This window comes from Chenopodium album, chromosome 26, assembly GCF_948465745.1.
Source record: "Chenopodium album chromosome 26, dcCheAlbu1.1, whole genome shotgun sequence".
Classification (NCBI taxonomy): Eukaryota; Viridiplantae; Streptophyta; class Magnoliopsida; order Caryophyllales; family Amaranthaceae; genus Chenopodium; species Chenopodium album.
This window is the reverse complement of record NC_137859.1, coordinates 6965091-6990257: the sequence shown is the minus strand read 5'-3', so window position 1 is coordinate 6990257 and position 25167 is coordinate 6965091. Positions and strand designations below refer to the sequence as shown.

General features: G+C 35.6%; 3 protein-coding genes across 4 annotated transcripts; 2 read left to right on the top strand and 1 right to left on the bottom strand.

Moving 5' to 3' along the window:
• Nucleotides 1-662: 662 nt before the first annotated feature.
• On the bottom strand, nucleotides 663-5811 carry LOC145618681 (protein RBL-like). 2 transcript variants are annotated; one of them, XM_081673459.1, is made up of 6 exons: nucleotides 5508-5811; nucleotides 5298-5339; nucleotides 5087-5185; nucleotides 3144-4225; nucleotides 2803-3064; nucleotides 663-1219 (listed from the first exon to the last, which is right to left on the bottom strand). In XM_081673459.1, exons 2-6 carry the CDS (start codon nucleotides 5314-5316, stop codon nucleotides 999-1001), a joined length of 1683 nt encoding a protein of 560 aa, XP_081529585.1. In that variant the 5' UTR covers nucleotides 5317-5339; nucleotides 5508-5811; the 3' UTR covers nucleotides 663-998. The 2 variants fall into 2 exon arrangements, with proteins under 2 accessions (XP_081529585.1, XP_081529586.1); XM_081673460.1 differs by having other exon boundaries at nucleotides 5724-5804.
• Nucleotides 5812-7258: 1447 nt separating this feature from the next.
• Nucleotides 7259-9141, top strand: LOC145616719 (uncharacterized). Its single transcript, XM_081671465.1, has 4 exons — nucleotides 7259-7333; nucleotides 7976-8239; nucleotides 8334-8484; nucleotides 8618-9141. The coding sequence occupies exons 1-4, from the start codon at nucleotides 7280-7282 to the stop codon at nucleotides 9139-9141; spliced, it is 993 nt and encodes a 330-aa protein (XP_081527591.1). The 5' UTR covers nucleotides 7259-7279.
• Nucleotides 9142-12928: 3787 nt separating this feature from the next.
• On the top strand, nucleotides 12929-23468 carry LOC145617312 (pyrophosphate-energized membrane proton pump 3). The gene is made up of 15 exons (XM_081672004.1): nucleotides 12929-13098; nucleotides 13678-14064; nucleotides 16004-16207; nucleotides 17115-17266; nucleotides 17657-17804; nucleotides 17890-18022; nucleotides 18525-18697; nucleotides 19507-19627; nucleotides 19868-20049; nucleotides 20283-20720; nucleotides 20802-20966; nucleotides 21053-21208; nucleotides 21288-21399; nucleotides 21554-21773; nucleotides 23081-23468. The coding sequence occupies exons 2-15, from the start codon at nucleotides 13972-13974 to the stop codon at nucleotides 23178-23180; spliced, it is 2397 nt and encodes a 798-aa protein (XP_081528130.1). The 5' UTR covers nucleotides 12929-13098; nucleotides 13678-13971; the 3' UTR covers nucleotides 23181-23468.
• Nucleotides 23469-25167: the final 1699 nt, after the last annotated feature.

The following is a 25167-nucleotide window of genomic DNA, read 5'->3' as shown; positions in this document are numbered from 1 at the left end:
TGGTGAACAATAGCAAAAATTCTTTCCCAATTTCCATTCTCCTAATTTTTATCAATCAAGAAAAAGATAGATATTGGGAAACTTTGATAAGTAATAGTAAGAAATTTAGGGTAAGAAATTGAGTCATGTGCGTACTTTCTGGATTAGTTGTTTAATAGTCTCACAACGCTATAGTGAGTCATGTCTAATGTCCTTAATGCTTGTAATTTTTAGGATCGCGCATGAATTATTAAATCCCTTTTGCCTAGTGACTTTAATATTAACTAAAAGGTTATCTCGTAAATTTCCTTAAACTACAAGAGAGTCTCGTGAAAAATCTCAAGCAATTTTGTTCAAATATAATATCCTTTCTGGCTTTCTTTAAATCACAAGAGCGCCTTGTTAAAAAATCTCACATGTCTACATGCAGAGCATCCAAGTGAACATGTTTTCTTCATATGAAGAGCACAATCTTGAGTTTGCACCACATACAATGTTCCTTAGAATGCCATGAGAATCAACAACTATGAGTCCCTTTTTCCTATTGTCAAAATATTAATGAATGTTTCCACAATTTAATTCATAATCATACCTAACACTCTTTATGATCCCACTATATGTATTTAGTGTTACCATTTCCATTTCAGCCTTAGACACATAAGGTTAGAGTTACACATGCAGCGTTTCTTGGGGATGTTTAATTAGCTTCTATTGCTTCTATGAAATCTCTTGAATACAGGAAACGCAAATGCAAAATCTTGAATAATTTAATGGCTGTCTACAGATACTATCACCTAACTAAAAAACACTATCTTAAATCCTATGCTCGACTCTGTCACTTTCACCTCCCAGCGCAGATGGTACTAGAGCGAAATACCCTGTACAAATAGGCTTGTCAACAATGTTTGTCTTCCTTCATACCATTACAGTCCTAACTTCCTGCTCAGTTTCTGACAGGTTTGGACCTTCAGCTACTGAGGAAAAAACAAAGAAGCCTACGTGTACATTAAGGAAATCGGTTATCTATAATAATCATCGGAAACCTCATCTACAGATACTGATACACCATTATCTTCATCAACTACAAATTTATCTTTGGGTTTCAATGCTTTAGCTGAAGGCTTTGCCTTCTTCACAGGTTTCTTCACCATCTCTGCCTGTGACTCCAATACCTTCTCAGAGGGTTTTCGCTTCCTTTTCAAGCGTCCACTTGTGTCTTCTACAGGAGAATTGTCTATACCTGCAAACCAAAATGGCATTCATATCAGAACCATTGACAAGTAACTCTTATAACATGCACTAGCATTGATATAATTGGCAGTAGACTGTCACAATTTCAAGTCAGTAACAAGTTCATCCAGGTCAGTAATGAGTACAGCTAAAATCAGTTTTTGAGTCAGTTTTGATCTTCCATTTTTTTAGTTGGTGTTAACAGGTTATCTCAGATTAAGTTCTGATCAGGCTTTTTTGGGTCGAGTAAATTTATGCCAGCCCAGCCAGACAGCCAAATAGACAACTGAGAATTGCTGTTGATTGATCTAGCACATTGTAACATAACAGGTGGTGATCATTAAGTCCATGCATGCAATTTTTGCACTATATACTGCAAATTATCAACTCAAGTCCAAATAGAAAAAATAAACAGATGAATCTAGCACATTTTGGACTTCATAGTTTTCATATTTAGTCAGTGATACTCCGTATTGTTATTGGGTCTACTTGTGAGCTTTACCATCAGCCTTACTTCACTCTCCATGATTCTATCGCATAAAGGAAGATTAACCCAAAAAGACTGGGACATAATATATACCTATATAGGTAAATAGATATCTAAGTATTTGCTCTGCTAATTAAAAATAAATAAACGATCATTGGACACATTTCCCATAAATCTGTACATAATGGATCTCTGTTTTGGGCCAATAAGCGCAGACCAGTCCATAGCCTGTGTATTCTATCTATCACGCAATATATCTACGTAAGCAAACTCAAACATAGAATCCTTAGATTATGTGAGGGAAACCTGATTAAAGGTAGGTTAGTTTTATTGGTGATTGAAACCAAATCAGAGTCCAGCTAAAGCAGCAAAGCTTAACAAAGAACTTCACTTACTTTCAACATCTAATATGGAGATCATGATTTTGGGACTTTTCCTACATAACTAACAATCACTCATCTTTCAGTCTGCTCCTTGAAGTTTCTGAAGATTTTTAATCAAGTCCCTCTGGACTAGCATGTGGTTATGTTTTTGCCACGAGAAAGTCTGGTCTAGTTAGTATTGAATTATTGATAAGGATATACTGATCTTTGAGTATCCCGTAATTAAAGGTTTCCTTTCACTTGTAAAGACAGAAACCCTAACCTACATAGCAATACATATAACTAGTATAGAAATCCTAAAAATGCTTCAAAAATAAGTATTCTTTGGTCACATTAATAACTAGTCTTTCTGATTTAGCTGCTATATTCTAGCTTTAGTTAGTAAGCCAACATTGTTAGTGGAATTAACTAGTAGCATGACTAAGTTGGCGGGATATATGGTTCCTATGTTTATGGCACTAAGTACTCCAAGGTCATTTGTTGGTTTCTTTAGGAAGTTGATTTATTTTGTAACCTATTTAAAGGCACTTTCTTCTGATTTCATTTTATTAAGAACATAGTAATATTTCCTTAGTTAATTTCAACCTTTTGCTTTCTAATTCCAACGCGTAACATATTTTGAATTACATGCATCTCCAACGACTTCATAGCACCTACCAAGAACAATTGACAAGAAAGAAGCATCTTAACATGATTCAGACAAATGATTGATCAAGCATTTACCTTCAACATGACCGGACTCGTGGTTCATAGCTAGCCCATTTAGTGCTGCATCTGCTGATAAAGGAGATGCTGAGTGATTATTTTCTACCAATTTCAGTGAATTTCCAACATTTTTATCCTGTTGCTCAGGAGCGTCGGGACAAGGGGTTGCAGGCAAGAAGCAAAGTTCTTCCTGCGACAAATCCGAGTCACTGAAAGTTGAATCATGCTCCACTGTTATAATATCAACCTCTTCGTCCTGGTTAGCCTCTGATTCTTTAACCTATCAATATAACACAAATTAACAACAAGCAAATCAAGAAAAGCTACATTGCAAGAACACACAGCCATGACCAACAAACCTTTTCAGTTTCAGGCATGATATCAAATTCATCTTCTCTTTCTACATATTCTTCATTTTCTTCAAGCTCTTTGAAATCAGGGGCAAAAGCACTCCAGTTCTCAGTGTAGTCTTTAGCCCATATGAAGATTGAGCCAGAAAAGGACACTGAGACAACAATAGGGTGAACCGGATGCCAAGCCAAATCAATCAAAGCTTCTTTAGGACCTTCGAGGAATTTCACAAGATGTCCTGCCCGGTCCCATATGTATATCTTATGCTCTCCTTTGCTAGCAGAGCCACCAATAACCCATTCACCATCACCACTAAAACCGGGAACCTTCCAGTGGATTCTAGTTACAGAGTCTTGAAACTCTCGGTATAGGACTAAACTCTTAGATCCAATTGCCTTCAACTTCTCAACCCAACCAAGATCATTCAAAGTTTCATCCATCTCATCTAGCGCTTTCAAACCATCCTTTGAAGGTAGCATATTTTCATAAACCCTAATAATCCGATCACTGGAATTTGTGAGAAGATATTGTCCATTCCTACTAAATACAATGTTCTTGATCACGGCACCCACGGCTGGAGGAATAAGGGCACGTACTTGAGCCTTATCATGATCAACTATGAGGATCTCCCCCTTAGAATTTCCCAAATAAACAAGATCCCCATGCTTGTTAAAGCATGCAGGAATATGAGGAGTAGTTTCATCAAAGACTTTGTTTCGGGAAGGAACAGAAAGCCCATCTCCCCCATCTGAAACTGATGCAGGCAAAGCAGTGATTGTCCCAGCTTTCATTTCAATAATCAAAGGAGGCGAATAGACAGGGCACACCAAGCACATAGATGGAGTAGAAGATCCGGGATAAAGACGGGCTTGCAAAGGTGCTTTTTCCAATGCTGTTTGGGCAACTTTCTCTCCAGTAGCTACATCCCAGAGAATCAATGTTCTGTTAGCAGAAGATGCTAATATGCGATGGCCATACTTTGACCAACTGACACTTGTAATGGCAGCATTACAATCTTTATCTTGGAGCTCTTTCGCAATCGTCCGTGTTTCAAAGTCCCATATGACACAGCTTCCATTGGAGCAGCCAGCTAAGTAAATAGAAAAGTGTCAAAAGTTGTACAGATATATTGGAGTAACAACAAGATAGAATAATGACCAAAAGTGAAGTCCCAGCTTGACTGCTCGAAACCTTTTTCAGTTTTAATGAATGCTACTAACCACAAGATATACATTGGGATACTGGGAGCCACTAAGACATTAGGATGTAAATGGAGTGTCCACCTAAGCACATGAGCAATAGAGCACAGTTTCAAAATAAAATACCCTAGATTTCTGACGCAAAAACAAGTCTCATACTTCTTTACCCACGACAGAACATGAACAGAATCAGTATTTCAGTGCATTCCTATATCGCACTGCAAGAATGAAGAATTTTCAGAGGACAAGGTGAGAAACTTTTCTTCATTTTTACTCATGAATATCAGAATTAGTTCGGGTTAGATCAATTAATCATCATAGACAGTAGCTGAATTCCTTCCCAACCTAAATGGCGGTAACATTTAACACATCAAATTGAAGCTGTAACCTTCTAACTACAATGCTAACTCCTTAAACCCTAATAGAACTACAAACAAGGCGATGCAGGGCCCGAAAGTCAGAGCAACAAATTTCAACTCTAGGATAGAAACATGATAAACCCACATATTTCTTCCACCAGGATTGAGACGCTGCCTAATTTAAAATTATGATGTTATAACAACAAATTTTGGGATTTCAAATCGATAAATCAAACCGGATAACCCCACAAATATGTGCTACCACATAATCAAAGCCAAATTACACGCAATTCTAAAATTCAGTAAAGCTATGTTTTTGTTAAATTCAAGCTCATAACTTCACAATAATTTTTGTTACAATAATTAAGCATAGTAAAAGAGGGAAAATTATACCAGCAAGAAGGGTGCCTCGACGATTGAAGGCAATGCATTTCATAACACCATGTTCCAAATACTCTTCTATCACTTCTGGGAAATCCCCTTGCAATGGATCTTCAAACCAACAACAAAAAAAAAAAAAAAAAAAAAAAAAAAATTAAATTCAAAAATATTTTTTAAAAAATTGCAAACTTGGAACCAATAAAGAAAGAGAGAGATTGATTACCAATAATTTGGGTATTCATGTTGCATTACGCGAAACAAAACCCTGATAACAAAAATAGCAATTTAATCAGTCACCAACTTCAAATTTTGAATCTTTTGCCCAAATTATAAAAAATAATAATAAAATAAAGAAATTTGGAGAACAATTAATGTCGCATAAACGAAAAATTGAGAAAAAACGATTACAGAAAAGGAGGAGAGAGAAAATTACAGGCGGAAGAGAAGAATGTTGGAATTGAGGAACTCGAATTTGGGGTTGTTTTCAGAAACAACAAAATTATTGATGTTATTTGCAGAGAAATTCGAGAAGGAAATAAAATCTTATCAAATTTGATAGACGAAAAAGGGGGGAAAAATTGAAGCTCGTTCTAATTGAATGATGAAAAACCCAGAAAAAAGTGGGATTGAAAGCTGGGAAGAAAGGAACCTGGATTTAGGAGGGAAGTAGAGTGAACCCAACCAAACGAGTGCTTCAACAGTTGAACGTCTATAAAAAAATATAAGTATGATTGTAGGTTGTGACTGCCCCATTATTAGGCCGTTTATCTCACCTTTATAAAAGAAAAATAATACGAGTAGTAAACTCGGCTATAGATCTAGGTGGACTATCTTTAAAAAAAAAAAAAAAAAAAAAATCTAGGTGGACTATAGTTATACGAATCATATGGTTTACCTTTATGGACGCAGGCTCGTTTGTATAAGGAGTATTGAACTTTGCAAAAGGTCCAAAACGTACAATTGCGGTTTATTAAACTACGACCTTAGTTTGTTCACCCCCTTACTTTCAATAGTTTAATAAGTTATGATAATTTTGGATAAGATAAATTTAAGAAAAATAAATTTGATAAGATCTTATTAGGAATTCAAGTTTAATTTTAACTAAAATTAGTTTTAAACTTTTAATAGCATAATAATAAGTTTATACTCGTATAATAAAGGTAAAATTGGCCGCAACAACATGAACTATTAACAAGTTGCACTCAACAACATGAACTTTGAATAATAACTCAAATAATACGACCTATAACATAAGGTGCACGAAACATCATTAAAATGAGTGTTGTCACCTAAGATTCTCCCGAAAACAGCCCATACTTAGTATCTCTCTATAGATCACGTGCAATTTTCTTTTATTCAATTTCACTTCAATCCAAAATCCCAAATCAAACCCTAAATTGATTTCTACAATTGAGCGACTACATGAGCTCGAGCTCAACCGCTTGTTCATCGTTTATGAAGGCAAACAACAACAATGGTAGTCATGGTAGGATGTTTTGTGGGCGATTTGCATGTATTATGAAAAGTTTATGAAGTCTAATCAAACCAAGGAAAAAGGAATTTATGAGTGTCCAAAACGGAATGTATATCCATTTGAATTGCATTTAAAATCAATCAAAAAGGAAAAAATAATTAAATATAAAATATGGGCTAATCCGGGAGAATCTTGGGTGGCAACACTTATTAATAATGTTTCGTGTACCTTATGTTATAGGTCGTGTTGTTTGAGAAACTAGTCAAAATTCGTATTACTGAGTACAATTTATTAATAGTTTATGTTGTTGCAGCCAATTTAGCCTATAATAAAACGTACCTAAAGTTTTGACCTACACCTAACAAACTGATCAATGTTATGTTTGATTTACCTTGTTTTCTCTTATTTCAAGAAAAGATTAGATTAGATTAGATTAGGATCAAAGTAACGATTTTTTGTTACAACAATTAAATCGTAAATTATAAGGAACAATGTCTAGGTAAGGCCGCAAGGAAATACACAAGATTGTGGTCGTGGCATAGCCAAGCTCTAGTAACGTGGCAGTGATATTCATGAGAAGGACAGGTGTCCATGTCCTTTCATTTAACCAGAATATTCAGTTGAACACATCAACTTTTATAGGACTATACTAGATTTATAGTTAACCGTTTCATTTCCATGTTTAGCAACATTTGAATTTGAAGCAACCGCATGCAAGCAGGAAAAAAATAATGGGACAAGGTGAAGAAGTTAAGACTAGAAATGATCCTCAAGTTGAAATTCAGGTCTTCAATTCTATCCCCTGTATTGATCCATTTTTCATTTTGTTATGTATGTTATCTTTTCCCATAAAATACCCGAGTGTAAGTAGACGTATACTTATGTGTCGTATCCAAGTTCAAGTAACATAATATTCGAAGTGTGTTATAATTTGATCTATAATGTTTGTGTTTGTTGATTTGTCAAAATTTTCAGTATGTTAAGTGGACAAAATCATGGGATGTTATGAATAATAATGTAATCTTTAATTTTTTTTTTTTTTGGGTAAGAAGGCCTATTCTAGAAGGATATGTAGGGAAGTGTTTATTAGTATGAGTTTAATGAGATTCCAACTCTAGCCTCATGTTTAAAAGTCGGGGATTGATACTATTTGGTCTATCCTTGTATAATTGTCATAGCAATGAGCCAATGATGTTCATGATTAATATTCTTATAGAAGGGCTAATGCACCTTACTATTATTTATCTAATTTGAAAGTAATTTATTGTTGTAAAACATATACTGCATTCTTATTGTTAGGAAAATATGATAAACTGTATGCTGAATCTGGTGCTATTGCATCCTCTAGAATTAATGCAGGATCTTTAGTGTTCCTACTTGGAATGCAAGAGTGGAATACGAAATTGAAATGTTAATTCGCGTTGCAGGAAAGAGGGGAGATATTTTTCTTTTACAGGCCCAAGGTAAACAGAGAAGAAGCTCACAGTGTTGATGATGTTCAAAGAATGTACATAGTTTTACGCCCTGAATCCGGTGAAAGGACAGTGGAGGAGAAGCAAGCCCCTGATTCTGGCAAAGAAGGTACCAAGTCTGGGCATAGTCCTAGTTCGAGTCATCATGAGGATCAAGGTGAAAATGATGATGAGAATCGTCGACTTGAGAAACATCCTCAAGGCGGGCATGGAAAAATGGTGATTACTCAAATTAGTTGCTCTGTTATTTGATACTATTACAAATTTGTAAAAACGCAGTATATGATTTATATTCGACATGGTTGTTATGCAGGAAGTTAACATAGAGAAACAACCACTTCTGCGATTTATTGTCACTGGACGAAAGAGTCTTCCTGAGCCTGGTAAGAAGAGTAGGCCTTTTTGGGGATTTGTTGAATTGGTCACCACCAAGACTGATGATATCAAGGATGCTCTTCGAGGAGGTATGCCAATCCTGCTCCTAATCTTGCTCCCACGATCCAGTTTCATGTTTTCTATTGTTACCCCAATGCTGTTGACAAGAGTAGGCTTTGGAATTCATATTTAATCTGATTTTTGGTACATTGTGATATGCAGGAGAATATGATACTGCTACAAGGGGACATCGCCACAACCCTAATGCAAGGGCCTTAGGAGAAGGTGTATACCGCATACTAAGGCACAAGTATTCTAAAGGAAAGATGCACACTCATTTGGTATACAAGCTAGAATTACCCCCTGAAGACAAGAAAAATGAACCTCAAGAAGAGCTCAACATAGAGCGAGAAGGCTCTTTTATCATCCAGATAAAGAGTCCAGAACAAGGTGGCGCGAGGTCTGAATTCCAAGGGGTTGGAAACAAACGCAAAGCCGTGTTTCCAGCACACCTACAAGGGCAGTTTGGAGGTAAGCGCTATGTGCCAGCTGATCCTCCTGACTTTCTGAACTATGAAGGGTGTGAGTTCCTTCTAATATCAGCATCAGATGATATAGAGGAAGAATTGGGTTTGGAGCTTCAGACCGAGACAGAGGTTCCAGACCCCAAGTGCTCAGATTTGGTCAAGACTTTTGGAGCAGATGTCACTCCAACCACTCCACTTTTTGAAGGTGCTTGGTGTTGATGGTCTCAGACAACTCTGGTGTTTGTCTCACGCGTATCATAGACGTGTATATAGAAGCTAACGAATGTAGAATAATTAGGATGTTATTGCAGCTGGTGTAAAGTTCATATAAGTATGCTCTAGTTTAGAAATAAGGTTTTAATGTTTTATCATTTGCCATATTGAGTGCAGCAGGGTTATCAAGGAGAATAGGCAGGGTGTTATGTGCTTTGTACTCCGAACTTATTATCGCCTTAATAGATCTATTTCATAGACACAATGCTGTACTAATTGCCTATTTTTCACCTTTGGTTGTTCATACAAGTAGAATTTTAGGTTATAACCAAATCAAAATTCCAAGAGAATGAATGACCATGAGTCATGACCAAATTCCAATAGCAATTCGAGCTTTACCGATTTCTTCAAGTTTAATCGATTTTTCACTGCAACTGAACTATTATAATAAAGTCAACCGAGCAATTACAACACCAAAGTTAATCATTCTAGCAATTTCGACAGCAACAGAACAACTACAGCACCAATTTCGTCAATCTACCGATTTTTCCTACCAAAGACAATCCAAATTTACTCATAAAAATTCGCCTAAATTCATCATAGTTCTTGCGATTTCACCCTTCCGCTATAATCAAACTAAAATAACCAACAAAATTCATCATCTTCCTCACAATTTCGCCATTCCCCTAAAACCTAACAATCATAATCGCCAATATTCAATTCAACAACCAACAAATTAACATAAAAACGCATTAAAAAAAAAATAAAGAAAAAACAATAAACACAAAAATCACCATCAAAATAATACCAAAAAAAAACTCTAAAAATTCACCATAAATTTCTCAAGTTTGAACAATCAATACTCATAATAAGTAGCTTTAATAGCATTATAACATCTCGATTAAATAATAAAGTAGAAAAATAAAAAGATTACATTAGATGATAAATTAAAAAGGAGATAGAAGCTGAGAAAGAGTAGGCTTAGGCTCAGAGTTCATCCCAATATAGATAATAAGTGGGATTAATCCATAGTGAGTGACGACTTTAGCCTTCTTCAAGCTCCAATTAGTCCACTCTTGAAAGCACTTCAAGGTCTTGCAGGCTTCTTCCTCTGCTCGCGCTTTTCTTCCCTTTCCTTTTGGTATCGCCATTTTTCTCTCTCCTCAAGATCTGATCACCGATTTCTTAAACCCTAGAATTCGTCTAACCCCTTGATTTTTTTTATTTTTTCTAGGGTATTTAAATCTGGAGTTTGGATTTTTCTGGACAATTTTGTGTTATGGTTTTTGGGCTTTACCCCTTTATTTGGGCCGGCCCACATTAAAAACTTCTATTAAATAAAATAAAATAAGAAAAAACTGTAGTAAGTTGATAACTGCTTCGTATTTGGATTTGTCATTAAACCTTTCTCTCCTCCATTAAAGCAACCTTTTGAGGTTTTTTTTTTTTTTTTTATTTTTGAATTGATAAAAATCGACTATCATTTTATCAATTGCACAATGTATGTTTATTTGTTGTTGAAGTTATCAGTATGTTAGATTGTTAGTATAGTCAATTGTTATTCGAAGGTGGATTAATTTGGTAGTTTGGTTATATTTACTGAAGTTATTAATCAAATCTTACTTGTATAACAAGCGATTTCGTTGCGAGAGTTTTATCATGTGCAATTTACGTTGATAGACGAACGACGACGAAAATGTCAAAGACAGGCTTAATGTGAACGTGCATATAGTGATATAGAACCACAAATGGGAGCCTCCACAAGCAAAGTTCTTAATGATATTGGTTCCGTGATTGGAAACATCGTTGCAACTCCATTTAAATCAATCTTTGGTCGATCATGCCAGTAAGTTTTCTCTCATTTTCAACAATTTCCTTCTTATAATCTGAACCGTTACATGAGAATTGGACTACATTCCTCAAAAAAAAAAAGAATTGGACTATATAGTACCCGAAATTATTTTTATTTAGATAAAGTTATGTTCTTGTAGTCGATATCATAGCGTTTAACTCGTAAATGATAACATATAAATTGTATTTTCATCGTTCGTTGAAATATAGTATGCGATTTATAAGTTGTGACATGATTTGATTTTACAGGGACGTATGTGATGGAAAATGGGATGTTGTTTGTTTTGTTGAGCACATTTGCATAGCCGATTTGGTGAAATTTCTGCTGGCTTGCTGTCTCTTATACATATGTAAGATCCTTAATGTCCCTTTTTATCAAAAAATGAATTAAATTATACAGACATATACAATCATAAACTCATGACGAATCCCGTATGGAATTTATAGACGCATAAGTATACTTATTTGTTGTTATATGTATAAATTGTTTACATATTTAGTTACATTGAAAGTTTTAATTTGATGATTATTTGCAGGTCTAGTTTTTCTATACCTGTTATATAAGTTGGGGTTATGTCAATGTATAGCAAAGTCCCTATGCAAAATGTGTTGGGCAGCTTGTGAAACTTCATGGTTAACATTAGACTACATTTGTTGTTTCTGTTGGCATAAGATCCGGTACACCAAACGAGTTTATCGTGGTAGACGTCGTCGTCTAAGGCGACAACTTAGTAGGGATGTTGAGTTGGGTTACATTAGTACATCGTTTACTTCAGATGGCGATGAGAGGGGGGCTTTTAATAATTATGGATCAAGTCTCGGTCGAAAGAGAAAGTCGTATAGAGAACAAGTAAGAAGGAGAAGAACGAGTCGTTGTAATAGTGTTAGGTTGAAGAGAGGAGGGCAAGTGTCTGTCCGTATGAAAGGAGGCAAGTCACATAGAAGGAGGAGGAGAAGAAGAAGAAGAGATCAACTCAATGAAGTTCAGATGTCAAGTTTGAGAAAGAGTAGAAGAAGGAACTCAATTAAGTTTAAAAAGCAAAGGACAAGATGATACTTGATTATTATTTCTAAATGTTTTTGCAAGGACTTTGTAACTATGGGCAGATATCGTGTGATATTGTTGATGTCATTGTAATCCCCCAAATATTAAATACGTAAGTATTTTTTACACTTTAATTTGTGTCTAGGACACGTATGCAAATTGTATTTATAGATACTGTGTTGCATGTGTTATATGCCTATGCGTGTATAAATTGTGTGCAAGTGTAGATTGATCTTAGAAAGCATGGCTCATAGCCTCATCCTTAGGGGAAATGATTTTGACACACCCAATATACGTAAAATCAACTTTTCATACCTATTGATATGATTGAAAATATATTTTTGTTTAGGTTTTAGTTGTGGTAATACAAAACTACATAAGAATCGATCCCGAATCTCAAATTTCTACATTTGACTTTATCCAACTAAACTAGATGGTATCCAATTAAGCACTATAAGTAGGTTAATTCTAGTTGAACCAAACGTTTACACTTAAAATTAACTACCTTGTTGGAGCAGTTATCGACAAGCACACCGTGAATATGTGAGAGTGTGAGACAAGGTTGTGCAACTACCTGTTCACCTGAATAGCTAATGTAAGCCATTATCATAACTAGGGTCTTAGTTATAGTATGAACATTTTAGTTTTTCTCTAATCCTTTTATCTATCCTTATACATTCTAATACTCAATTTCTCCGTATCAAAGAGATTAATTATCCAATGCATGCTTCATAATTTATTAATTCATAAACCATTTAATTACACAAAGTCAAATGTTAACACTATTTTAAGAAGAGTATTACTCCGTACAATACGGCAAACGGGAAAAAAAAATTAAAACTGAAAAAATCCTACGTTTTTTAGAAAGAAAAAAGACAAATTCTACGCTCACAGACTTATCAGACACCAAAAATTCCCCCTTTTCTCACTCGCATTTTCTCTCTCCTCTTTTCTCTTCTTCGTCCTGGAGTTGCAGAAGTGACCCACACAAGAGCCATTGATAATAGCTGAAGAAAGCTTCAACATTATCCTAAGATCTCATCTCACATTTCAATCTTCATCTTATTGTAAGTTTTAATTTCATTGTTTTTGATCAATTTTGGATCTCTTTTGTTGTTTTTAGCATTTGATTGGTTTGATCATTGATCGATTCGCATTTGTGAAATGTTTGAATTTTGATTTGTGATTTTGTTTGTTGATTTGATTGTTTGAGATTATTTTGATTTTTTTGCGGAATTTTTGGTGCTATAATCGAATTTCTAGGGCTATGTTGTTGATTGGGATTGTTGTTTATGAGGTTTGATTTTTTGAATTCTCATGTGAATTAGTGTTCGTAATGTGCTAATTTTGTGAAGCGTAGTTCGTATTTTGGTTCGCAATGGATCCGAAAATAGTATGTGGAAAACGATTTTTTTAAAAAATAATTCCATTAAAGTGATAAATTATAATTGAAGGAAAGTTTTTCATGTAATTTTGGGGTAGAATATTTGATTTTTTTTAGTGTGATTGACTATATATGAGCTATATAAGCTAATTTTTGTGTACAAATGATAATGTAGATTGTTTTTCTAAGAGAAAGGGCAATGCTCATATGATTGTTAGTGTAGTGGACTTATTAAATTTATTTGAGTGATTTATATGCACAGAAGTGTCGGTCGAGAAAAAAAAGAGTGGAATTCTTGTTTGAAGTTAGAATACCTGCTTGTAAGTGAGAAGAAGCTGGACCGGAGGATTTGCTAAGGTTTCGTAAGCAGGTTGTTTTGGAGATTTGTATTTGAGAGAGGTGAAGTCCGTTGTTATCAGACTCTCTGGGAGGAGCTCAGGGGTGTGATAAAAAGCGTTTCAAGATACAGCGACCAAGTTCAGGGGGTGAGTTCCCCCAAAGTGGCGAGTTCAGTTCGTTTCCTGTGGCCAGGAGGGTAAATTCTACTCATTCCATCATGATGGATGATATGGAGAGTGGTTCTATGGGGTCTTACCAAGACCGGGCCCGCACTTTCCCCGACATGCGATCCAAACCTTACACCCCTTTGGTAAGACTTTTTTTTCCCTAGCTTGGCAAGTTTGTTGGGCGGAGATGTTTTGATATGTCAGTTTAGCTTGTTTGTTTGGTACTTATTGGGGGGAAAAATATCAGTTTTAGGGTTGACTAACCTTTTGATTATCTTTTGCTAAGAAAAGACAACAATTTTACGGTCATGAAAACACTGAGCCGATGTTTCTCAAATGTTATACTGTGTTTTTGTGGGTTATATATTAATGGTTGTGATACTTTTTCTGGATGTTTACGGCATTACCTTTTGCAGGTTTTGGAAAAGTCGAGTTTATTTGAGTATGGAATGTTGAGGAAAGTGAGAACTGATAGATTACAGGGTAGGGAGTCTAAGACTTACTGATATTTGAGCTCTTGTAAATATATGTTTATGGTTTTTCAATTAGAGAGAAAGGACAGAAGGGAGAACTAGAAAACTGCTTACATAGACTCATTATGTGAAACCACTGTAATATGATCGGAATGATGGTGAAACCTCAGATGAGAATGACATTTGGGAAATATAGAGTACAATATTGTGCCCTAGGGCCGAGGCATGATTGTGCTTTTGGTTTTGATGTTAACATCATTGGCAGACCTTTGTAGCGTGTAGCACCATTTTGTTTTGGGACTTAGGCTTTGTTGTTGCTGTTCGGGTAATAATGCATTGAGACTTTATTACAAGTATGTACTATTGTATGAGTAATTATTTTGGTTCTCCATTTTAATATCTTCTGTGAGTATGCTTTTGGCATTCGAATTTACCGGAGTGTACTTCAAGTCATTATCATTAACCCAACACTTAAAGAGACTTCTGTCCAGGGATGATCATACGTAACTAAAACAGTGACAGGTTTTTTCTAGTTGTATGGTTGATCCAATATATAATAATGCCTGCAATCTTACAATAAATAACTAACTTAATTAGTTTAATGAGCTATTTAATTTAAGTATATTGCTTTATAATCCAAAAGCCAAAGAATAGTAGGTGGACAAAATTATTGTATTTCTAGCACAGATATAGAAAGCTTTGCATGACCTGTAACTCTATAAGTGTCAAGTACAATCTTGCTTGTACATATTTATGAAATTTATTGTTTGATTTTTTTTTTTTTTTTGCCTGTGGATAATTGAATATTATAGAGATCTGCAGGTGAGACTTAATCACCCTTTACTGGTATTATTGGGGATATATAACTAGGAACTTTTAATGAAAGCAAATGTAATTACTCCATATCATATGTATTTGCGTAGTCGCGTATGAGTAAGTGGATGAATACAAGACCATAATATAACACATTTTACAGATGGGGATGTATAACATATTTGCATGTATAATATTCTTTTCCTAGTATTAAAAAAACACTTGTAAGTTGTAAAACATAATTGGCTTTAGCATAAAATGAGCTTGTACTATAGCAAGATCAATGTGTACAAGGTTGTTACAGAACTTATCCCCACTGTTGATTTTTTTTTTTTTTTTTTTTTTTTTTTTTTTTTTTTTTTTTTTTTTTTTTTTTTGAAAGACAAGCAAAGGCTACTAGTTTTGAGCTTGATGCAAGGGATAAATACTTTTCCCTTTTCAGTGTACATTTGTGAAATATTGACGGTGTACAAGCTTCTGGTGTTACATTATACCTCTCTTTAAAAAAATTGCAAACTGTGAAATAAACTAAATAGGCTATTAGGGAAAGGTTAATCTGATATAAAGGTTTGGACAGTGGAGAAACAGAAACATTCTGGGTGGATGACTGTATGGAGTTTTGCAGTGTAGAATGTTCACAGGAACTTGGTAATCTAACTTCCAGTGATTGTTTATTTTATATTACTGTGTGTCAGTATCCCTGTTCTCTTATGAATTTATCTGCCACCCTTGATGCCTTATTTAAGTGAATATTCAATATTCAATTTACAGACAGTGTAAATATCTACATTTGCAGGTTCTCCAACTCATTATGGGGTTAAACACTCGCGTTCTTTATATTCTTATGCTTCTGACCTTCGGAGTTATCTTCTATATTGGAGCTAGTACTTCTCCAATTATTGTTTTTGTATTTTCCATCTGCATCATCAGCTTCATTGTGGCAACATATCTCACAAAGTGGGTTCTGGCAAAGGATGAGGGACCTCCAGAGATGGTCCAGGTACATTCATAGTATATTGTTGATATCTCTCACATGTATTCATTTTGTACACTTCCAGTGCATTTGTTGTTTATCCTCCCTCGTTGTACAGATTGTTGGTATGGTAATTTCTGTTTATGTCATTTTTTGTCATTAATGGGTTACTCTCAATTTAAAAAGGAGTACACCAGGGGTTTTCTAATTCCTCCTGCTTGATTGTGTAATATCAAAGGCTTATACTTCCTCCTTTTTTTTTTTTTTTTTTTTTTTTTAATCGAACCTTTTGGTAAGGGCACCAGAATTTAAGAAAAAGAGAAGGCAAGGAAAGCCAATATTGCCCATGTGATACAAACAAATGAGAGAGAGAAAAGGTGGGGTAACAATGGTTGTTTTCAAATATTTGCAAGGGTAGTTAGGGTGGGGGTAACAATGGTTGTTTTCAAATATTTGCAAGGTTAGTCAGGGTTATTGGTGTGTTTACACAAACAAAAAGTGAATATAGCATATCATACATGGAAATGGCACAACTAATATACGACTTCTCAAAGAGGCAAATGGTGCAATTAAAAAATGGAGGAATATGAATTCAAGGACATCAGTAAATATCTGAACTGTTGAGTGGGGGAAATGGGGTCACCAATGACTGCTATTTTGTGAGTAGAGCAGTGAAGCTAAGTTTTCTTCTTCAAATTATGTTTTGTGGGTAACTTGGGTAGCAGAAAAGAATAAACTAAATAATTTGACTGTGTAAGGACTCCATTGGCTCTTCTATTACTTTTTCATTGCTTTGAACATGAGTCTGAGAGGAAGTGCCCTAATTTTGTGAAAGTTGCGTAGTATTTCATACTGTTCAGTTCTCCGCTGCTTGATCACAGTGATATAAAGATAATTTGACTGCCTCTTAATATGATATTTTGTCTCTTGTTAGATATCATATGCTATACGTGATGGAGCTGAAGGCTTTTTTAGGACCCAGTATGGGACCATCTCCAAAATGGCTGTACTGCTCGCCCTAGTAATTCTCAGTATATATTTGTTGCGGGATAGAACTCCACAGCAAGAAGCTGCTGGCATTGGGAGGTATTATCTAATTTCTTTTTGGTATTACGGTGCTTGTTTGGCTGGCAAAAGAAAACTCGGAAATTGAAACTTCATAGGAAGTGGAAGAAGATGGTGTTGTTTGGTTGGAAAAACATGGGAATTTGAACTTCCTATGAAGCTCTTCCCACAGATTGGAGAAATTTACTTGCTTGGGTTCCCTAGGTAAGTGGAAATGGTTGTGGGAAGTTAAAATTTCCTATGATCAACCAAGCAAAACTATGGATTTCCTAGGAAATGCTATTACAAGTGAATGAAACTTCCTAGGAATTCTATGTCCTGTATTCAGCCAAACCAGCACTAAAATTAAAGACTTTAAGCCTTTGGTTTGTGCTTAACATTTGATCATTTTCTTTCTGTGTTCTGGTGCAGGGTCTCATCTGCTTTTATTACTGTTATTTCTTTTTTGCTGGGAGCTTTGTGCTCAGGTGTAGCTGGATATGTTGGGATGTGGGTGTCTGTTCGTGCAAATGTCCGTGTTTCAAGTGCAGCAAGACGGTCTGCCAGAGAAGCCTTACAGGTTGGTGGTTGTGTGTGACTTTTTTTTATCCTATAGTATATCTATATATGCATGTAAATATAATGAAATGGGACAATACTTTCAGATAGCTGTTCGTGCTGGTGGTTTCTCAGCCATTATTGTCGTAGGCATGGCTGTACTTGGCGTTGCCATTCTCTATGCTGCTTTCTATGTATGGTTGGGGGTGGATTCACATGGTTCCATGAAAGTCACAGATTGTAAGCATTCTTATTTCTTTTTCCTCATATTTTTCTTGTATTTATCTTCGTATATTTGAGCATGAATGATGTGTTGTTAGACCACTAAAGAGCTGTTGACTACTTGCTTCATTTTGACCACTTCTTTTAGGATAAAGGGATCAAAGATCTTCTTGACTATAAAAGATGGTTTAATGTTTTTATTGTTATTGTGATGTGGTATGTTTATAATTTGCCTCTGCTTGAAGGATGGAAAGTGAGACATAAATGTAATCTTGTGCTGAATTGTTGAATGTCCACACCAGTCACTTAGGTACTAGTTCATTTTTGGGTTTGGTAGCTAATGCAGTTTGACAAGTGGGTATGTGATCATGTATTGTTCATCCATGTTCCTTGCATTTTACACAGAAGATATGCTTTTCCTTGTCACTGTAGGTTATATTTCATCTTCTGCGTAATTGATTCCTGTATATTATGCTAAAGTTGGCATGAGGATTGATCCTCCGTAATTTCATTATTCCAGTGCCTCTTCTACTTGTTGGTTACGGCTTTGGAGCTTCGTTTGTTGCTCTCTTTGCACAATTGGGTGGTGGTATATACACGAAAGCAGCTGATGTTGGAGCTGACCTTGTTGGAAAAGTTGAGCAGGGAATACCTGAAGATGATCCTCGTAATCCTGCTGTCATTGCTGACCTGGTAATTTATTTTTAGAAGTTTAGCTTATAGTTTTGTAGTTTCTCATATACTTCCTCCGTTCTTTTTTAATTGCAATCCTACAAGGGAGTTGTAAAATAATTGCAACATTACTTTATTTCCAATGATTCTCCCTTTCTCTCTCTTCATTAGACGGGTCCTCTTTTTTAATTTTCTCTCTCTCTCTCCTCACTTTACAAATTGTGTATTCTCTAAAGGTGCAAATCTTGTGATTAAATACTTTGTGCATTATTGATGACGGACTATGAAATTTGTACTTGGCCAGTTGTCCTGCTAATGTGAGATAATTTAAGTAAACCAATTATTAATTTATGAATTTTGTAGACATGCTAAACTTTTTTGATGGGAGTGACGTCTGACCTATGTGCTCCCCTCTCTTTGTTTATCTTTTCATTATTGTGTCTGATGTGCTTCATCTATACATTAGTGAATATAATATCAAAAGAGAAAGATAAAATCTTTTGACAAGCACATGAGTCTGGAGAACCAAAGACCTTCCAGTGTCCAATGGCAAAAGAAGAGCATAATCAACAGCGATGTAATTAAAATCTATCAGTATGCCAGGAAAGTGGAAATGCTCCAGCTTTATGTTTCCAAAGGAGGAGTATCCCTCTTTCCCATCTATTTTCTTTACCATGATTTTCCGTTTGGGGTTTTTGTCAAGCTTATTGTTGTCAGCTTGTGGACTTTGTTGCTTTTGGATTTCTTTGCAGTCGCTTTATTGTTAAACATATTGAGGCTCCTTGGTTATGGCAACTTGAAAGATGAAACTGTTGAGATGTCATTTGCAGGTTGGAGACAATGTCGGCGATTGTGCTGCTCGTGGTGCAGATCTATTCGAAAGTATAGCTGCTGAGATCATAAGTGCCATGATATTGGGTGGAACAATGGCACAGCGTTGTAAAATTGAAGGTAAGTATACGTATACCTGTAGGTTGCGTCATTTCCGATCTTTGTAGACATACTCACATATATATTCATAGCTGTAATTTATATTTTATATTATTTGCTATTTGAAATCAAACTTTCATCACTTTCTCTCTCATTTCAGAGCTACTTTTAGGCTCTTTTTGGAGCTTCTTAATGACAAAATTGCCTCATTAAGTTTCTCGCATCTTATAGTCTGACTAGCTGCCCATTTTCTGGTGACAGATCCAACTGGCTTTATCTTGTTCCCTTTGGTGGTTCATTCCTTTGACCTTGTCGTATCTACTGTGGGTATCTTTTCAATAAGAGGCACACGAGAGGCTGGCTTAGCTGCAGAAGATCCAATGAGAATACTTGAGAAAGGATATTCTGTTACAATAGTATTAGCAGTTTTGACCTTTGGTGCGGTAAGATCAATCTTCAATTTCTCCACCAATCCATTCATCTACTCCAGCATTGTATTTTGTTTTCTTTGGGCATAGTTGTTGATTGAGCGTTATCTACTTACTTCCCTTAGGAAAACCGGGGGGGGGGGAGAAGAAAGCTGCTTATTGGTTTTGATAATTCTGTTCCCCAAACAATGATTTACTGTTCTTTTTTTTTTTTTGAATTATCTTTTTATGCCTTTGTTTATCTGCAGTCAACGCGTTGGTTGCTATACACAGAGCAGGCACCTTCAGCTTGGTTAAATTTTGCATTGTGTGGGCTGGTCGGAATCATAACAGCATATGTATTTGTATGGATCACCAAGTACTACACTGATTATAAGTATGAGCCAGTACGTACATTGGCTCTTGCAAGCTCATCAGGACATGGGACTAATATAATTGCTGGTGTCAGTTTGGGACTGGAGTCAACTGCACTCCCTGTTCTTGTTATCAGTGTAGCTATTATTTCTTCTTTCTGGTTGGGCCATACTTCTGGATTGATGGATGAAGCTGGAAACCCTACCGGTGGATTGTTTGGAACAGCAGTGGCCACAATGGGCATGCTCAGTACAGCAGCTTATGTCCTGACCATGGATATGTTTGGGCCAATAGCTGACAATGCTGGTGGAATTGTGGAGATGAGCCAACAGGTATCAATGTATTTTTGAGTCTAGATGATTTTATATGCAGTATCAGCTCATGCTAACTGATTATCATATGCTTCTTTCTAGCCTGAAAGTGTTCGAGAAATTACTGATGTCCTTGACGCAGTTGGCAACACCACCAAAGCTACCACTAAAGGTTTTGCTATTGGATCTGCTGCACTTGCATCTTTTCTTCTTTTTAGTGCTTACATGGATGAGGTGGCTTCTTTTGCTCGTGTACCGTTTAAAGAGGTTGGTATTAACTTGCACCTTGGCTTGCTTATGTACTTGTAGTGTTTTTATCTTCCTAAATTTATAATTTTTTTTGTATGTTTCAGGTTGACATTGCAGTTCCTGAAATTTTTGTTGGTGGCTTGCTAGGCTCTATGCTTATTTTTCTCTTCAGTGCTTGGGCATGTTCAGCAGTTGGTCGTACTGCTCAGGAGGTGGTAAATGAAGTCAGAAGACAATTTATTGAAAGACCTGGAATCATGGCAAGTATTTATCTCATCATGTTTGTAGTCTGATTGGTGATGTGTCTGGTACCAGTTAATGATTGTCGTTCAACTGCAGGATTACCAAGAAAAGCCTGATTATGGTCGATGTGTGGCAATTGTAGCGTCAGCCTCATTGAAGGAAATGATCAAACCTGGTGCTTTGGCTATTATATCACCAATAGTGGTTGGTAAGTTTTTTGTTCTTGTGTTCTGGTATTTTTTGTCTACAGAAGAAACTCTTGTGGTATAGATGATTATATTTCTCTCTGGTAAGCTTTGAATATTAGATACCTGATTTTCCAGTTTGCCTGATCATTATTGACATAAGTTTGTTTGTTACAGGTGTCGTTTTTCGGATACTAGGACATTATGTTGGACACCCATTACTTGGTGCTAAAGTTGTGGCTGCAATGTTGATGTTTGCCACAGTTTCTGGCATCCTTATGGCTCTTTTCTTGAATACTGCTGGTGGTGCCTGGGATAATGCAAAGAAGTATATAGAGACTGGGGCTCTTGGAGGCAAAGGAAGTGACTGTCACAAAGCGGCCATTACTGGAGACACGTAAGTTATTTTTAATCTCCTTTACCAAGCTATCTAAGCTTTTGCAGTTATTTTTCTTTTTACTGATAAATGAGATTTGCTGGTTGGTGTGTTCTGTTCTGTTCTGTCATTACCTGTCCCGGTACATTGGTGCATGCACTTTTCATCAATTGTAGGTTTAATGAGGATATCATCAACCTTGTATTCTTTAGATGCTTTCAGTGATCATTATTCCGTGGTTTGAATGATCAAATTATATGAATGCACACCATATAAGCCTGCTTAGTATAGCCTGCAACAACCTAAATGGGACAGCTTTGTTGAATTGTAACAACCCAGTGATGTATTGTATGTTTATTGGAGTGGATAGTGAGAAGTATATACTTCAACTTGCTGTATATTGAGGATCAGCCAAAGAAAGAGAATGCAGGTTAATGTGTATTAATCTTCAATCTTAATCCTTGTGCGATGGATCAAGTCAGTGTGTTGATCACAAATTTTTTACTCTTGCTTTCTGTGATCAATTAAACATCAAAGAATCAATTCTCGTCAAATGACAACATAGAAGTCTTAGATGAAATTACACTCGGTAAATCACTGCCTAGCCACAGCCCTTGGCATGATGGCCTGCACCCTCAAAGTGAGGTCATAATCGCAAAGGGTGGTAGACGGGTAGTACTGTTCTTCTGTGTTGGTGGAGGTGGCTGTGGAAGTGGGTATGGGGACAGATGTGGACAATGGATCTAAGTTGTTGGTACTAGAGGAGTACTGGCAGCAGTTGAATTGATGTTGGGTGGTGTTCAAGATGGTGGTGTTAACAGAAAATGTAAGTGTGATGCTGAATTGTGGAGTTATGGCTATGGTAAGTTAACCTTGAAACCCCCCAAATTTGAGAAATAGAAATCCTTGGGTGGATGAAGGGAACCTGATATTTCCTTCTTCACTCTTTTAGAGCTACCATTTGGAGTGAAAATATGTCACTAGCCAGTAGCCACTGTAGTTGCTGTCTGTAGGCCTGTAGAGGTGAGCTCAATTGAAGTGCTAGCTTTTGTTTCAGCGTCACTATATATATATTTTTTAATCGTTGTTCCTGTTGATGTTATTGGCTGTGCATCTGTTTGTATGAGAAATAAGACTAAAGTTTACAGGCTATAAGTCTTACTCATGATCAATGTTCTGTAGCAGGACTGACTAAGGCCAAACATTTTTGTCTTGATTGCTCAATATGTTTTGAGATTATCTATATTTGCTCGAAATTTTAGTCATTACATAATCGTCCTCTTTTGCTGCTGAACTCATGGAAGTTTGAATTTTGATTTTAATTGCAGTGTCGGAGACCCTTTTAAAGACACGGCTGGGCCTTCAATTCACGTTCTGATTAAAATGCTTGCGACAATTACTCTGGTTATGGCGCCTGTATTCCTGTAACTTTGTTGATACGAAAGTGCAGATTTAACTGACCAGCACCCCTTTCTCGTCCCCCTTTGATGTAGATAAGAGGGTGCCAAAATGATTTGTGGAGTTACTTAGTCACAGGAATTCTTTTTGTTTTTCCTAATTTTGAATAAATCTCTCTTTAGGCAGAATCTCTAATATCCTCTTGTATTAATACTTTTCTGTATATGACAATATAAATATTAACAGTTGGCCCGAGGACAATGGTGAAAGATTTATATGGAGAGATTTGTTACCCCCAAAAGAAATTTGTCCACAAACCTCGTTTTCGATTGCTGCACTTGATTATTAGCAAAGGGATTAGTATATTACGGAGTATTCGTTTAGTCATACAGAGGAAAACTAAGGGCATGTTCTCATTGACTGAACTGAGTTAAACTGAACTGAACTGAACTGAAATGAATATTTTATAAGAGAAGGAAAGTAGGAGCGGAGCTGAGCTGAGTTGAATTGTTCTGAAACAGGCCCTAACTATCAGTTATCACATTTAAAAAGGTCTGGGAGTCGAATGAAATGCTTAGACTGGGGTATGGGAGATTTTTTTTTTTTTTTTATTTTTAGAAGGTGAATTTGATTGCATTTTGTTGGTTTTTAAAAGTTTTGATGATTTATATCTACATATTAATTTATTAAATACTCGTAATGTTTTACTAGTATTAATTTTTCACTATTTTAACATAATTCGTATATGGAAATGGCGCAACAATTTTAGATCTTTTCACTATTTCAACATTATTCACATATAGAGATGGAGTAACAATTTAAGATGCATCTTGTAAGAGTTAAGTATAATATAGGGGACTCAATTCTTGCAAAATGTGGGGAAAGGGGACTCTATTTATTTTATAGAGGAAAAGGGGACTAGGGTTAAATTTCCAATGTTATGGGGTATTTTCAGGTGAGTTAACTCACCTTTAACCCAAGAAGAATTAAGTCCCCTCATTATTGCCTTGATTAAACCAGACAAATTCAATCCCTTCATTAATCATTTCTGCTGATTGTTTTGAAAATATAGCTGTTTGAAATTAAGAAAATACAACAGCAATACAAAAGCTTTGTTCTTGAAATTTTTTTTAATGTTTGTTATCCAAAAAAAAAAAAATTCTTTCAATATTTTTTTAAAGTTCTTCATCTCTTTGGTTTGTAGCTTATTTGTCTTGCATTTGTAGTAGAAGCACACATCGTAATTTTAGTGAAGGCTTGTAGGGCCCTAATTTTTATTTTTTTTTAAAAAAAATTATCGATAAGCCTAGTGTATATTGCAACCAAAGGTCATTAAGGAGAGTTTCTAAGAAAGTCAGGCATCCTTTTATGAGATTTCTAATATGCTCAAACTATAAATAAGTGGATGGGTGTGATTATATAAGGTGGCAGGTGGGTTCACAGTCCACGTGAGTCAGAGTTAGTTTATGAGATGATCATGATTTTAATTAAAGAGAAATGTGGAGTTAGAAGGTCGAGGATGTAATGAAGATGATGAAAAAAATAAACATTCAAAGTATTGTAATTCTATGCCTTATTATTGTTCCAAAAAGAGGAAGGAACTCTTTTTTTGATTAGTATTAAATTAAAATATTTACCAAAAAAAAAAAAAAAAACAAAACAAAAAAAAAAACATACTCCTTTTTTTTAGTTGACCAAAGTGACTCAATTCTTTAACCAAGGGGACTCAATTCTTTCTCTTATATAATTAGAACCCACCGAAAACCCAAACCCATTCTAGCCCAGTCCCTTTTCCCTCTATAAAATAAATAGAGTCCTCTTTCCCCACATTTTGCAAGAATTGAGTCCCTTATTTTATACTTAACTCCATCTTGTAATGGAGAATAGTAAGTTCATTCCAATATAAGAGAGATGTAGTTTGATAGTATACTTTATAATATGTATAGTTAAATCAACCAAATACAGGTATAAAACTCCAAAATTCACCTTTAATCCCAATTCCCAAGTGCCTAACATG